This window comes from Talpa europaea (assembly GCF_964194135.1).
Source record: "Talpa europaea genome assembly, chromosome: 13".
Lineage (NCBI taxonomy): Eukaryota > Metazoa > Chordata > Mammalia > Eulipotyphla > Talpidae > Talpa > Talpa europaea.
In genome coordinates this window covers 48,401,465-48,418,088 of record NC_140080.1, presented here as the reverse complement: position 1 = coordinate 48,418,088, position 16,624 = coordinate 48,401,465, and the positions used below count along the sequence as shown (strand labels likewise).

The window sequence follows — 16,624 nt, the reverse complement described above, 5'->3', positions numbered from 1 at the left end:
AATTCCACTCCTAGGTATTTACCCAAAGGACACAGAAACATCAATTCCAAAGAACACCTGCACCCCTATGTTTATAGCAGCACTGTTTACAATAGCTAAGCTTTGGAAACAGCCCAAATGCCCAAAAATAGATGACTGGATCAAGAAGATGTGGTACATATATACCATGGAATATTACTCAGCATTCAAAAAAGATAAACACATGCAATTTGCAGCAACATGGATGGCGCTGGAAGGGATCATGCTCAGCGAAATAAGCCAGAAAGAAAAAGAAAAATACCAGATGGTCTCACTCATAGCAGGAATCTAGAAAACTTAAATAAGGGACCAGGAAAATGATTAACTATAAGAAAGTGAAAATCAAAATCAACAAAAAACTATGAACCAGAGACACTTTTAGGGGGGCGGGAGGGGAGGGATTGGGGTCAGAATGGGGGAGGCTGCAATTGTATGGGGAATATAAAAATAAAATTTATTATTTATTAAAAAAAAAATCCACTACAAAAACAGTGACTTTATGATGGACAAGCTTGGCTAACTTGTTGACCACTTAACTGGTCTGATCAACTGAATTTCACCTTTGAACCACTACAGCCATCAATCCATAAAATACTTACTACGCCTTTGGAAAGATAGTTATTGACAAAGTCCTTCCATGTGATTTCTCTCCCGGAGCTCCTGAACAGGAAGTAAAACATGACTCCACCCCAAAACAGAGCAGTCCAGAGAAAGTACATTCTAAATTCTTTGTCATCCCATGGAAAGTCACCCTGGGCAAAGAAAGGAGACAATTTCTGAGAAGGAAATGTCACAATGCAATCTATGCTAAGTTGGACCCAAATCATTTCCAAACCATTTATAGCTCCCAACCTTTCCTGGTCCCAGCCCTGGATCCTCAAATCTAACACACAGTTTGGACTCAAACCTTCTGGAACCTGGACCACCAATGAGAATCATCTTTCTTGCCTCCTCGTTTTCCACCACCACCAACTCCTCCAGAAGGGCGCGGAGTACCAGCTGACTTTGAGTCTGTTAAAAATTAAAAAAAAATATACAGCATCATAGCAGAGTTTTATCTCTGAACAAGGTTTTCATTAATACAGTTTAATAAGCGACTTGTTGCAGAATACCTCATGGCAAACAATGAGTACTATGAGAAAAAGTACTATGAACTAAGAGAAAGAATGACAGTAATACAAAGAGTGACTATCAAGGAGGTTTGCCAATGCTTTACATATATTATCTCATGAAATTTGCACAATGGCACAGTAAGTATACTAGTACATACCCATTTTACAGATGAAGAAATTGTAGCAAGTAACTGGTTGCAGCAGGGTTAGTGACAGAGCTGGTATGTGAATGCAGGTAAGTGAATTTCTAATGTCTCACCTGAAGGTAAAAAGTGCTCCCCTTTCCCACTCCCACAAAATGAATACTATTAATAGTTTCTTCTGTAGGAAAGTCATGATTATTTTGATAACTGGCTTAAAGAAAACCTCAAATTACTTCCCAGGAATCTGAAATTAATAAGTTATGGGTAGAACTCTGTCCCCCTCAAATTCATATGCTGGAATCCTAACTCCAGTGATCTTATTTGGAGATAAGGTGTTTACAGAAATAATCAAATTAAAAAAAAGAGGGCACATGGGTGGGTCCTGATCCAATAATGACTGGCATTCTTCTTACACAAAGAAATTTGGACAGACATGCTTAAGAAAAAAGGCAAAGTGAAGAGATAGCCATCTTCAAGCTAAGGAAAGAGGCCTGTAGCAGAGTCTTCCATTGTGACCTACAGAAGGAGCCAATCTTGTTGACACAGTGATTTTGGACTTTTGGCCTCCAGACCCCTAAGGCATGTTTCTTACAGTTGCTTGCTTATAACATTCAGTTGTGGTACTTTGTTATGGCAGATGTAGGAAACTAATACAGTCACTAATGTCTTCCTTTCTTTTTCCACTTTTCTACCCAAAGACCCACATATATGTATTCTAATATCTCAATTCCTGAGAAGCCACCTCTCTATTGCTGAGACTGCAGCACATCATCCCACTCAGCAGCTACAAGGCACTGTGGCTTTCTGACATGCTCATCCCACTGTGATGCATACAGGAAGTTTCTGTACTCCTGCCCTAAGTGAGGCAGTATCTAAGATAAGCAAGTCCCCTCTGGAAGGAGGCACTGGCAGGGGAATACATAGAAAGCACATTTCTAAAGCTGTCTGACAATATTCCGTAGTATTTCAGACAGAGGAACATATACACAAGAGGTAGTCAACAGGTTGTATTTTAAAAGTGGATCTATGGTCATTAAGCTACCCCAAAACAAGATTAAAAGATTACCTGCCGCTCCCTTTGGCCAACACTAGAGATGCCGCCTATGTCACCAATGCTCCACCCAGTCCACACTGATGCTTCCCTTTTCTTGTCCCCTGGCCTGGCTTTTACTCCTTGCATTCTTTAAGCATGTATGTGTCTCTCCAACTAGATCCAAATTCATTTAAAAACAAGGGCTGTATTATAATTTTCCTTATATTTCCCTAAAAAGAAAGGATGCCAATTGAATGTCAACATATCAAGATACTGTGCTAAATGCTTTCATACATGTGAAATCAGGGACAGGAGGTTTGGACACCACAGTCCCCCCCAGTCACTGAATCACTCTGAGTCCGTAGGTTAAGTCTCCGAGAAATAATTTGAAAACACTGCACTATACTACAACACATGTGCCCTGAAGTCATGCATTAGATTTTTAGAGATTTTTCTCAATGGGTTAAATGAAGTGTCAAATATATTTACCAAATATTGTTGGTCAGTATCTCTAAGATAACCTAAAGTTCAATTTGGAAAAAAAAACCTGAACTGAGAAGAAAATGTGAGCAAAAAATTAAGCTGAAATGAAACAAGATCTGCAGAATTTTATATGTATTTTGTAATCTGCACTTTCAGAACTGACTTAACACTTTCTCATTCAGTGAAAATTATCACCAGCATCATATAATAGGGAAAACAATTAAATTCAAATACAATCCTTTCAAAAGATACCTTTTTTTTCTCCCATAACTTCTTTTGGTTCACTAGTTTTTTTCCCATTTTTTCCATTTGGAAAGTATTTTTCAAACCCTGTTAGAAAAGGGGAAAAAAATATAACTTTAAAATTCATCAGGTTTTATGTATTTGTGTTCTTTGTTTTAAAAGCAGTTGATACATCATTAAAAAGCCTAAGAACAAACATTCCTTATGCAGGAGTAAATCAAAAACTAAATAATATAGTTTACCACCCAAAGGTGTTAAAGGAAAAAAAAAAGTCTCATTTGTATGCCAATTTCATTACCCATAAAAGTGTTATATGTGAAAGTGACATTTTCATCACTGCTTATCAGACAGAAGTTTGAAGTAGAAGGTGGTTAGAGGAGATAGAAAATCCAACCTGAAACAACACCTAGGGACCTGCTAAGTAATATCTACTGATGGCACATCTCTAACAAGAATAGTGAACATCACAGTCAAACTTAATGTCACATATTATGGAAGCCCCTAAGTATTTACCTTTTGGAGGTCGAGAACAGAATTTTTGATAAGCAGCAATAACATCTGTCAAAAGAGAATTTCTGCCAGTTGCTGGTGTTGTGGCATATCGATAAAGCTGCAACATGATAATAAAAGTATTAAAGTCAGATCAAGATAAAGAATTCAAGATTCATTTCCTAGTATCACAAACTGAATGAAATGTTTCTCCCTTTAACAAGTGGTTATAGACTAGTAAAAGGAGATTCCCTTTTAAAGGGGAGTTGAGGCTGTCCCTGTGTTACTCTTTCACAACAGAACCAGGTCTTTCACAATAGAACCAGGAGACAAAATATGATCCACAAGACAAAAATACTTCAAATCATAGATAATTAAAAATTAGAGTTTAGGGCCTCCCTGGTGGCGCAGTGGTTGAGTGCTGGGTTGCGAGGCTGCCCGCAGCCTCTGCAGTGCCGGTTCGATCCCCAGCTGCTCCCGGCCACCAGAGCAGGGTCCCACATGGCACGCAGACCTCTCCTGCTGCCCGCTGCTCCCCTCAACAGTGTGTACTTCGGTCCTTCTGCCTGCTCTGCTCTCCACTCTGGCTCTGGTGAATTCTCTCACCCTCCCGCGCTTCTGACTGTACCCAGTGCTTGTATAAATAAATAAATAAATCTTTAAAAAAAAAATTAGAGTTTAATCACATTCTCTGCCAACACGTTCACTTTGGCACTGTTAAAATCTGTAGCAGCAAAATCTGCCGCTTCATGCTTACTCAATGACAAGGTCAATGCAAGATTATTTACTGAAATTACAGAACCATGCTGCTTGCACACATTAAATTTACCTTAGTTCAAAGCAAGTTTATGGTCCAACATTTTTGATAATTCATATACTAGTAACGGTTACTAAAGACATTTGATATATTGTCATCCTGGTGAGAATCCTGGTCATACAAATCCCAACATAGATACATTTCAACTTTAAATAACATGTTGCTTTAAAAAAGTTTGTAAATACAGGGCCTCCCTGGTGGCGCAAAGGGTTAAGACACAATTTATGAAGCTATCCAATTTATGAAGCTATCCGCAGCCACTGCAGCACAAGTTCGATCCCACATGGCACAGCAGGCCTCTCCTGACTCGCCTGCTGCTCCCCTCAGCGATGTATTTCAGTCAGTCTGCCTGTTCTGCTCCCCACTCTGCCTCTAGTGAATTCTTCCCCCCCTTCCCCCACACCTCTGGCCTGTATCCCAGTTCTTATATGCATAAATAAATAAATCTTTAAAAAAAGGTTTGTAAATACAGTCTAGATAAAGCAAAGTATAACTGTAACTGAAGAAGTTCCCTATTAAATTTTTACCTGCACAATTAAAAGCAATCAATGGCAAGACATATTCATATTTGGCAGCGAAATATCTCAAGTAATCCTATCCTTTTGCAAAATGCAAATCCACCATAGTTTGGGGGAGGAAAAGCTTTTAAAATCAGAGAAAAATGGTTAAAGGGAAGTTCATTTGTATTAGCATTAATCATCTTTTGCCTCCCTTATGGTCTCATGATAAAAATATAACATCACGGGGCCTCCCTGGTGGCGCAAGGGGTTAAGACGCAACTATGAAGCTGTCCACAGCCTCTGCAGCTCGAATTCAATCCCCCAGCGGGCCAGGGAGCAACCCATATGGTGCGGCAGACCTCTCCTGACTTGCCCACTGCTCCCCTCAGCAGTGTACTTTGGTCAATCTGCCTGTTTTGTTCCCCACTCTATCTCTGGTGAATCCTCTCACCCTTCACACCTCTGGCCAGTACCCCAGCTCTTGTATGCATAAATAAATAAATCTTAAAAAAAAAAATTTTATGAAACTACTTTGCATCCACTAGGGTGGGTATAACAAAAAAGGCAAGTGTGGGTGAGGATGTGTAGAACTTGGAGCTGCTTGTGGGAATAGGATAGGGAAAAGTCAATCTGGAAAGTCTGGCATTCTCAAAATGGTCAATGTTCAACCCACATGATCCAGCTATTTCACTCCTACTTGAGAAAAGTGAAAACGTGTCCACACAAAACTCAGCAAATCAGTTTTCATAGTAGTGTATTTGTCATGGCCAAAAGGTGGAACCAAATAGCCATAAACTGATGAAAAACAGGTAAAATGTGGTATACTCATGCAATAGAATATTATTCAGCCCCCCAAAAGGAATGAAGTAGTGATGCTACTACATGGATGAACTTTGAAAACACTGCTAAGGTAAAGAAAGCAGATACAGAAGGTGACATAACAAGTGCCCAGAATAGGCAAATCCTTAGTGACTACACATTAATGGTTGCCTGGGGCTGAAGAAATAGTTGGGGAGATGGGGAGTGACAAATGTTACTTCTTTTTGGGGTGATGAAGTGTTCTGGAATTAGTGTGATGGTTGCATAACCTTATGAATACTGAAGACTGAACTGTACACTAAAAAATGACAGATTTTTAACAAAAATACACAGCAAAAATAGAACAAAAACAGTGATACTGTTCTTGGTTGACAGCAATGCTGGTCTGAGGGAATTTGTAACCTCTGTTGTATTAGATTTTTCTAGGAATACTTGGCCATTTATATATGCTAATATATATAAATGTATCATCAGTATTCACCAATGCCAAATGCACCAAGGGTGTAGACTGAAATGACCTCTTATTCAAATAAGACAAAGCAGTAAGTCATACTGATTGACTAAACACCTACTCAAGGGCAGGTGCTACCAAGCATCGGGGGGAGTCCACAGTGGAATCAGAACCCTCTTAACCCCTATGAAACTCAAGAAAACAGTCCTGGGGACAAATCAAATACAGAATGTCATAAAAGGGCAACAATACAAAACCTCTGTATTGGAAGAGAAAGCACAGAGGAAGGAGGAGTTACATGTTTACAGGGCCTGGGATGTCACAAGAGAAATGACACCTAACCTGGGAATAGAAAGACCAATAATTCACCAGGCACAAAAACATCAGACTTTTAATTTTGTTGAAACTGGAAATGTGAATTTTTTGCCTGACAATCTTCAATGTACTTCATGACATTAGAAATCTCAGCTACACATCTGCAATGGGCGAAAACAACTCTGTTTTTCTACTTCCCAGGAATACTTTATTATGAGAATCTAATGTAATAACTCGTAAAAGCTCTTTTAAAACTACGGTAATACTTAAATTTAAATTATTACTTCCAATTATTCTGAAAGCTATTTGAGTGAATGCATTCTTTACATCACCATATAAAGCAAGTCTTTTATGCTAATATAATGTACGAACTGGACACAAGACATAGTTTGTTGACTAGTAAGCCTCCTTTAGGTTTGATTTTCAACCTGTGTTGTCCTGAAAAACCTCCAGTGTAATCCCTATGACTCTATTTAATACCGGTGTTTTCAGGAACCATCAATGGAACTTTTCTACATACTAATCCAACAGCATTCAAAGAAAGATAAAAAAGGTATCAACTCACAAAACTTAAGTTTAGAGCACCTCACTTTACACAATTAGCTTTTAATGTTTGATAACATGAGCATTTTTTAGTTGCTCTATCATCAATCTTATTCCTCTGAGCATAATCTCACACATCAAAATCTTTTCACCAGGAAACTCACTGTGAGAGTAGTACTTTGTCTCTGAACTTTAACAGTAGCATAAACCTGAAAGAAAATCTGTTCTTTCAAATTCCCTTGCAAGTAGCACAGTAATGCCCCATGTCTTTACCCAGTCATCAAAGCTGCATTAGGGAATAGATGTCACACACCCCTATCAATCAGTTATCTGTGCCAGTCCAGGGGACTTTCTTATACCTTAGCAGAGAGGTCAATGCCACTCTTAAAAAGGCCTTTTACACAAAAACTGCAAACTCATAAGGCAGAATCCTATCTGATCATTTTGTCTTAAATCTAACATTTACTGGGGGCAAAAGGACTGAGCAAAGTAAAATGGGAAAATGGATGCAACGTAAAACTGAAAAAAGGGTTAGTGTAGGGCAGTATCCTGAAGAAAAAAAGACAAAATATAATTCAAGTTTGGCAAGGGAGAGTCAAAGAGCAAAAAACAAATGCAGATACTGTTATTAACCCTTTTAAGTTGAGAGACTGAACTAATTTCCTTGCGGGTGGGTCTTTAAAGGGTGGAGTTTTAAGTTGCCATGCCAGATTCCTGTGACTGACCCCACGGCCTTAAACATCATGATACTTTCCCTCTATTATGGCCCTCTGGGCAAATCAATGTAAGACTGGACTCTAACTGACAGACAAGAAATTTTGCCAGTGAAATAGCTAATACCAACTACTCAGTACACTTTCCGCTATTTTCACTTCAGGAAGATACTACCACGTGGAGCCCTCTACCTGCTGGCTACTACCAACAACGATATAGTCTCCTCCTGAGGCCAGGCTTTCTGATGCAACATCGTTTCTCCACTTAAGATGTGACTCTGTTAATAATCATTGTTGCCATCATCATCACAATCATTACAGTTAAAATATGTCGGTATCTACTATGTGCCAGACTCAGAATGCCAGCAACAGCCCCATTCAACAGACAGGGAAATGGAAGTGCAGAGGTTAAGTAGCTTAACTCCGAAACCTGTGCTCCAGCTGCCGAGCGCACACAACGATGCACTGCACTTCCCAATGTCGTGAAAGCAGAAAAATCCAAGGCAACCAAGGCCGGAGACTAAGTTACGTTCCTAAGCATTTTCAGGCCTCAGCTGCCGAATCTGTAAAACGGGTTCAACCTAAATGAACCAGTACCCCGCGCCTCCATCCCCCGGCGCGCAAGGGGCTGCCTTCCCCGGCGGGGGCCCAGGCACCGGCCCAGGCCTGACTCGCACCGGAGCTACCGCGGACGCGCCCTGCCGAGCACGCCCCGCACGCGGCCCCGCTCGCGCGAGAAGCCCGTCCCGGGCGCCCGGCAGGTGAGGGCGAGACGGGGCCGGTGACCTTGACGCCTGTTCCCCCGGCCGGAAGCGGGCCCGAGGGCCGGGGACTAGGGCGCCGCGAGCCCGGGACTCACCGTCCGGAGGCAGGGCCGCCAGCTGGGGCCCAGGCCGCCGCCAGCCACGAGCAGCGGGGGCAGGCCGCGGGGCCGACAGCCGCCGCGGCCCCACAGCAGCAGGCAGCGGTGCGCCATGGCCGCCCGCGTGGCCCCTCGGGCCGGGGGCGCTGCGCAGGCGCGGCCCGGCGGCGGGCAGGCGGCGACCGGCGGCCTCCGGCCGGGGGGACGGTGGAAGCAGACGAGCAGCGGGACAGCACTGCGGCCCCCGCTTACGGGCGAGCCCACGTCTCTGCGCGCGCGCGCGCGGACCCTGCCGACCCCGACCACGCCCCGGCGCGCTGACGTCGGCCGTGGGGCGGGCCCTCCGACTCCGCGGCGTCTTCACGACCCGGCGTGGAGGCGGGGCCTATGCTGGAGAGCGCGCGGGGCGGTGTAGGTCGGTGGGCGCAGCCAATGGGGAGAAGGCGGCGAGTGAAGGCGTGGCCTCGGGCGGAAGTGCCCGGCGACTATTGGAGAGGGGCTTGGGGCGGGGCGCAAGCGGGAAGCCGGACCGGCTGTGAACTCCGGCCCGGAACAGCGAAGTCAGCGGGTCCTCGGGCAGTCGAGCCTCAGCCTGTCCGGGCGCGTAGCCCTCTGCGACGCTTTTGGCAGTCACTTTCTCAGTGAGTCGCTCGTCAGATATTTTATGGAGCGCCTACCGAGTGGTGAACATCGTCCCAGGCTCTGATGCCAAAACACACATCCCTTATCCCAGGAAAGAGACGCAAAACTAGCCCTATGCGGTAGTAAAGATGGGACTGTGGCCGCCGGCTTGGGCAGCGTCAAGGTACAAAGATTCTCAGAGCAAAGATGCGTTTTCCAGGCTGCGAAGGCGGCACATTGTTTTGGTCATAGTTACGGGGTGGAGAGAGGGCTTCGGACCTAAGTGTTGAATCTCACCTCTGTCTTCTGTTAGCTTTGTCAGTAATATATGTGATAAATAGTAGCTGATGCTGTGGACAGTGAGGAATAAGGGCAGGAGATGAAGCTGGAAATGGGTGCAAGTAGATATCAGGAATTTAATCACACGTACAAAATCTGGGCAGAGAGATATTGAAATGTTAATGAAACTTATCACTTGTCAGAATGGCAAAACCCCAAAATTTTCACAAGTCATTTTGCTGTCCAGGCATTCACAGAAATCACCACTGGCACATAGAATGGTGCAGTCCTGTGGAAGGGAATCTGGCAATACCGGCCTAGATGTCAAATGCATGTACTTTTTAACCCAGTTATCCCATTTATGGAAACGTACCCTGATTACAAACCTGCACAAATATAAAATTCTGTGAGTACAAGATTAATATTTGTAGCAGTTTGTAGTAACGATTATTAGACATAACTCAAATGTCCATTTATAAGACTTAAAATGATGGTAAATGCACACCATATAATACTGTCCAGCTTTCTGCTTAAGAATCTAGATATGTTAGTTTTCTAAGGCTGCCATGATAAAAATATTTTAAACTGAATAGTATAGAACAACAAAAATTTATTGTCTAGCAGTTCTGAATTCTCAAGGTGTCAACTAGGCCATGCTCTCCCTGAAGGAGCAAAGGGAGGATCCTTCCTTGTCTCTTTCAGTTTCGTGTAGCCCCACATGTTCCTTGGCTTGTGCAGTGTGACTCCAGTCTTCACATGGTATTCTCTTACAACTCTGTGCAGTCTTCCATCTGTGCATACCTGTGTTCATTGGCTTAGGACCCACTCTGATAACTTCATTTTAATTTGACCACCTTTGTAAAGACTATTTCCAAATAAGGCCACACCTTGAGCTACTGAAAATTAAGATTCTAAGATACCTTTTTGGGAGGATACAATTGCAGAGAAACTTCTGCTCCCAGACAGTGCAGAATGACAGGTCCTGAAACATCTAGGAAAAAAGACAAAGTATATGAAATACAGTTCTCAAAGCATTGAACATTGGGCAATGAAAGACAGATGTAGGACAAGGTGAGCCCTATGAGTGCCCCAGTTGATTGCAGAACACTTGCCAATCTGATACACGGAGAGGAAACCAAGCAGAGACCAGTGGTCTCCTTGAGTTGAATAAATGGATCCGGGAATCTGAGGAGAAAAACTAGGCAATCAGATGATACAGGTGATAAAGATAGTAAATGAGGACACTTCCAGAGTTATCCCACTGAACAACAGAAATGAACAGAGCATTAGTGAGTGGAGAGATTTCTGATCCCACGCAGTTTATGTATAACTGGAGCTCCCAAAGGAGAGGATAGAGGAGGAGGAATGGAAAAAATATTCGAAGAAATAATGACTGGATAATCTCCAAATTTGATGCAGATCAAAGAAGCTCAATTAACCACAAGCACAAGAAACATCTGTGTGCTCCCCCTTCCCTTGCTGCAACATCAAATACAATGGGAGGGAATTGGAATAAACAGACGGACCTCGGCCTTCAAGCCCATGAGTGGAAAAAAAAATTAATGCAAATGGCCAAAATTCTAAATGAAAGAGATCTCTGTGTCTGAGTCTTTGCCTTTGTGTCTTTTATCTCTGGAGGATTGCTGTGTTAAAAATTATTATAAATGGTACCTATATAAATTCTAATAAGAAAAAAAACCCAAATTTTGAGATCGCAATCTAAAATTTTCGATAAGCATAAATTAGTTCAAAATGTAATGGTTTAATTAAAGCATGCATGTCTTAAATTTATAACTTGGGACTTACTAGTTCTATTGTATGTTTAAATGTGTTTATTTAAAAAAAAAAAAAAAACTTGGAGTAGCCAAAAAGAGTTATTGACCTGGTCTATGTTAACAGAGATAAATGTAAAAAAAATGTGGTTTTAAAAAGACTAACCTACTATTTCTTCCCTTTAAAGAAGTACCTTTGTTTCCCAGGTAAGACCTGAATTGATTTTTCCTTTCCTTGTCCTAGCCCAAAAAAACTCGTGTAGGAAATTGTTTCATTCGTAACTCTGAAGTTCTATCCTAAGAAAAACTAAAGCTACAGTTGGTATCTCTACCTTAAATCTGTTCTTTTGTCATTATTTAAATGGTGGTATATTTCTCCTATAAAACTAAGGATCTACTAAATTTACTAATGAAAATTTGTTGACTGCTTAATGAGCTTTTGGTGTACTTTTGCGTCTTATTATAGAAAAACTGAACTTTATTGTCATCTCACTAAAAAAAAAATACAACATGTGTTTATGAATGAGTTATCCAGTACAAAAAAATAATGGCATAACAGCTCTTACAATGTCTTAAAGTGAAAAATGTGAGACTGACCTGTTATTTGGCTGAAGTTTTATTGGGACAAGGCCTCGGTGTTGACTAAAAGTTTCAGGGAGTGACTGATGGACTTTCTCTGGCCAGGTGCCTGATTTGTGTGCCCCAGATGACCAGATGGCCTCTTGGGAGTCTCCTGCTTCTACACTCCCTGCTTGCTTTACAGTGCAAATATGCCCCTGCTGGGGCAATGGATGCTCTGTTGCCTAATTGCTTGGGGGGGCTCAGACTTTGAAAAAAGATCTCCTCTGGGCCTGCGGGTGTAAATAAAGATAAAATTCTGCCATAACAGTCTTACCACTTAAAAATTAAAAACTAGAATGTTGTAACTCTAAATGCAAATAAAGTGAGGTGTGTTTAAAAATGTATTTAAAACAGATATGTAAAAGTTCTTGGAAAATTTAGTGTCAAAACAAAATGGCTATCTTAAAAAAAATGGTGCAAAGTAGGAAAAAAAGTGTTAAATGTCTGAGAGAGGTATCTTAAAAAAAATGCCATGTGCTAGAATAACTTGCTTCAAAAGTATTTAAGTTTATTATCAGTAGCATACTTATGAAAAAACCTAGTATGTTCCGGTATAATACTATTGGATGATTCTGATTGTTCTGAAATATATATATATGTGTGTGTGCATGTCACAAAATTGAGCAAACTTCCTTGTCCTTTGCCTTAGACCATGATTTTAGGTATGGTCATTTTCAAGTTTTTGTTAATTCTAAAGGTTACTTGCTAAGCTTTGTCTTCAGAAAATTAAAAAAAAAGAGACTGACAATATAGATATGTTTTGGACCTGAAAAGACCTACCAAGCCTTAACTATTGGATTTATAAAAATTACCAACAGAAGATCGAGACTTAGTACACGGAAAAGTACACTGAGGAGGATTTGTATAATGTTTAATGACTTTTTAAAAAAATTGGTCTTTAATGTTTTGTTTTTTTAATCTCTAGAAAACTTGTCTTTAAACTGGGCTATGATCTTAACAGTGGCAATTTGCATCTTTTTATGAGCAAACTGGAACATTTGCTTTTCTCTTTTCTCATCCCCCAAATTTGTAGGCAATATTTGTACTTCTAGGGAAAATGTCTATCTTTGCATAATCTCAATAGGAAATTTTATTTATTTATCCTTAAACTACAAAATTAAAAATATGTTTTGTTATAAGGTTTTGATTGAAATTCTTCTGGGAGTAAAATTTGAGCTGAGCTGAGAAGAATGAGCCAAGAAGAGCCTGTCACTTTGCTTACCAGGTTCCACAGACCTCCATGAAAGGTGAGGAAGCTTGCCTCCATTGGCAGGACACTGGAAATCTTAGGTGAAGTCTGGTAAGATTGTGACTTTGATGAAGCCTGCGTGGACTGGGTATTAGAAAGCTCACTCCAAGCCCTGTGGCATTTTCAACAAAGCCAACAACATTCTGCTTGGTTATTCTGCCCTGTGAGTTTATGCAAATATAGGTTAAAATTATTTAAAATTAGATTTGGCTTACTATTTTACAAAATTGGGATGAGGATAGAGAAATTAAGTCTCAGTAACTGTATTCGTCCCTGGTCCTCTTCAATTAGGGCTGTATCCTAAATGTTATCATCTTGAGAAAGAAAAAAGTAATCCTTATTACATTTAGGACTATAATATATTGTATACCTTATTATTGCCACACTGCCACCAAGCCTTAACATCATATGGGAAACTGTGGCACCAGCCAGTGCAGGCCTTCCATAGCCCACCCCCTCCACACCACAACGACCCCATTCAGCAGAAAGCAGCCAGAAGATGCTAATAAGTTTGTCTTTCCTTTATTTCTTGCAATCCCCCCCCCCTTGTTTGCCCATCTCCTTTTTTTTTTTTCCTTTGTAAAAGTCTCAGTTTCCACCCCCTTGGGTGCATCACTCTGAAGTAAAACTGGCCTACAAACCAAAAAAGAACACTTCAGCCAGCAGATGGACAGCAACCCCTGATCCAAGAATCACCTTTACTCTCCTGCGCACAAGGTCCACTACCTACATGGACTTGCTCCTTGATACTGACGAGTCGATGATTTGACTCAGTTACATAAAACCAGTGGGGAATGTGAAATGGGGGCAATGTGAAATGTAGCAGACCACACAAGGCCTAAGCTTGAGTTAGCTCAGGAGGACAAGTTAGGGCTCTGGGAAAATTCCAGGCCAAAACAATAGAGGCCGGTTCCTGTCAAAAATAAGATGTATGGACCCTTCATACCTTAAACATGGGATGTGGTGAAATGCTTCATTGCTTGTAACAGCACAGTTTGGCTTCTGTACCCCCACTTGCTGTGGCAATTTCAAACTCCCAGGTGCAGTATGTAACAGCACAGTTTGGCTTCTGTACCCCTGCTTGCTATGGCAACTGCAATTCCCAGGTGCGGTTTTTGGCTTTATAAACCCTTATCACCCCCTGCTCTGGGCTGCTCCCTACAAGAGGGACAGTCGCCGGCTGGCTAATAAAGGCTTTTTTGAAATTTGATTTAGTCTCAGGTCTGTTTCTAGGGGGAGACTCTACAACAATCATAGATGGGAATCTAGATCGATACACAAAAGCAATGGGAAGGGCAAAAACATGGGTGAATTGAAGACTTTTTTATTTAAACCTCTTTAAAAGATTCTACTGTCAAAGGAAAAATAATAGTGTTTTGTGGATTGTATAATATAGAGAAATAAAATGTTTGACAACAATAGTAGAAAGGTGAGGAGATGAAAAATGAGTAATAATGTTATATGGTTCTTATACTACATGTAGAGAGATATAATATCACGATATTACTCTGATAAATTAAGGATGTATACTGTAAAACCTAAAATAACCGCTGAAAACACAACGAAGAATTTCACATTCCCCACTGGTTTAATGTAACTGAGTCAAATCACTGACTTGTCTGTATCAAGGAGCAAGTCCATGTAGGTAGTGCACCTACAAGCTCAACAGAGGAGATAAAATGAAATAATAAAAGAATATTCAATTCAAAACAAAGCCAGAAAAAGAGAGAAAAGAACAGATGAAACAGGGCCTCCCCTGGTGGCGCAGGCGGTTGAGTGCCACACTGTGAAGCTGTCCGCAGCCTCTGCAGTGCAGGTTTGATCCCGGCCTACCAGCAAGGGTCCCACATGGCTAAGCAGACCTCTCCTGGCTCACCCGCTGCTCCCCTCAGCAGTGAGTTTCAGTCGGTCTGCCTGTTCTGTTCCCCACTCTGTCTCTGGTGAATCCTCTCACCCTCCCGTGCATCTGGCCTGTACCCTGGTTCTTGTATAAAATAAATAAATCAATCTTAAAAAAAAAAAAGAACAGATGAAACAAATAGAAAACAAATAATCAGATGGTGGATTTATACAAACTCTCACAGTAAATGTAAATTGTCAATACATTCAGTTTAAAGCAGAGATTTTCAGGGTAACTAAAAAAGCAAAATCCATCTATATGCTGCACATATGAAACCATGTACATCATCAGGTGTACAATATTATTCTTCAAAAATCCACCCCGAAGCTCACCTTTCCACCTATAGCTTGACCACCCATATCCACCTACTTTACATTTTCAAGTCTGTTCAGTTAAATCAGATAATGTGTAAGCTCTTTGCTACAATACCAAGACTAACCTGTTCTGCCTGAGCACTTTCACTTGAGAAAGAAAGCCTAGCATCCCAGGTCCATGAGTCATCCACAGATCAGAAGGATGTGATCACCACTCCATATACAGACAAGAGCCACTTCCACCAGCCTTCTTTCAATTTGCTGTCCCCAAAAGTATCCTGCCAAGACCTTTTGTTCTCCCCACTTCCCAAAATGTGATAAAAGCCCATTCCCCCAGTTTTTAGGGAGATAGATCTGCACTGATTCTAAAATTAATTTAGAAATGCAAAAGTCTGGAATAACATTAACTTTGAAAGAGATCAGAGTTGGTGAACTAATACTATTTAACTTCAAGAGTTATGTTAAATGTACTGTACATCAAAATGTGTGGTATTGGTGTCAAGATAGAAAACAGATCAATAGGATGAAATACAGGATTCAGAAATAGAACCATACAGAATGGTAAATTCATTTTCAATAAAGACACAAAAGTAATTCAGTGGGAAAAAGATTTTTCCATAAATGGTGCTGGAATAATTGGATATCCTTGTATAAAATGAATGGTATTTGAACCATACCTCACAAAATTATCAAAACAACTAAAAATGCATCAGAGACCTAAACCCCAAAACTATCACTCTTTTAGCAGAAAATATATTTTTAAATATTTCATGTTAGTGCAGGCAAAAACATCTTATTAAAAAAAAAAAGCAAAATTGTGATCCATTAAAGAAAAATTGATAAGTTGGTGTCATCAGAATTAAGATCTTCTGCTTTTTGAAAGAAACAGGAGAATGAGAAAACAAGTCACATTCTGGGAGAAATATTAGCAAATCACATTGATAAAAGACTTGTTTACAGAAAACACAAAAACTCTCAAAACTCAGTATTAAGAAAACATTGAGGTGATGGTAGAAAAATGGTGGAGTACATAATACCAAGTTCTCATGCCTTTCTCCCCAACATTGTAAAGACATGCAGGAACTGTCAGACATTTACACTAACCAAATTAATGCTGTATCAAGCAAGAGAGAACTTGAAACAATAGGAAATGTTTGTGTCATTAGTACTTGGTTTTGACCCACTCCCTCCCTATTGTGGTCAAAATTTTGAAGACAATAGCTGGCATTCCCAGATTCAGATCCTTGTACTTTTCCAGTGTTAGTAGAGCAAATCTGGGAAATACCTGAAAGACTAACATGAAGCATTTACCTCTGTTTCACCTAAT

The 16,624-nt window shown here is 40.8% G+C and overlaps 1 protein-coding gene across 1 annotated transcript in view; it reads right to left on the bottom strand.

Moving 5' to 3' along the window:
- The window catches only part of AFG3L2 (AFG3 like matrix AAA peptidase subunit 2), a gene marked incomplete at both ends in the record, with an annotated part of 42,393 nt that extends 33,738 nt beyond the window's left edge, over positions 1-8,655 (bottom strand). Inside the window, 5 exons of the mRNA XM_084251919.1 lie at positions 618-770; positions 926-1,029; positions 3,042-3,119; positions 3,546-3,642; positions 8,539-8,655. Of these exons, the coding sequence (XP_084108045.1) occupies positions 618-770; positions 926-1,029; positions 3,042-3,119; positions 3,546-3,642; positions 8,539-8,655 (549 nt within the window). The remainder of the gene's footprint in view (positions 1-617; positions 771-925; positions 1,030-3,041; positions 3,120-3,545; positions 3,643-8,538) is intronic.
- Between the last annotated feature and the right edge of the window lie 7,969 nt (positions 8,656-16,624).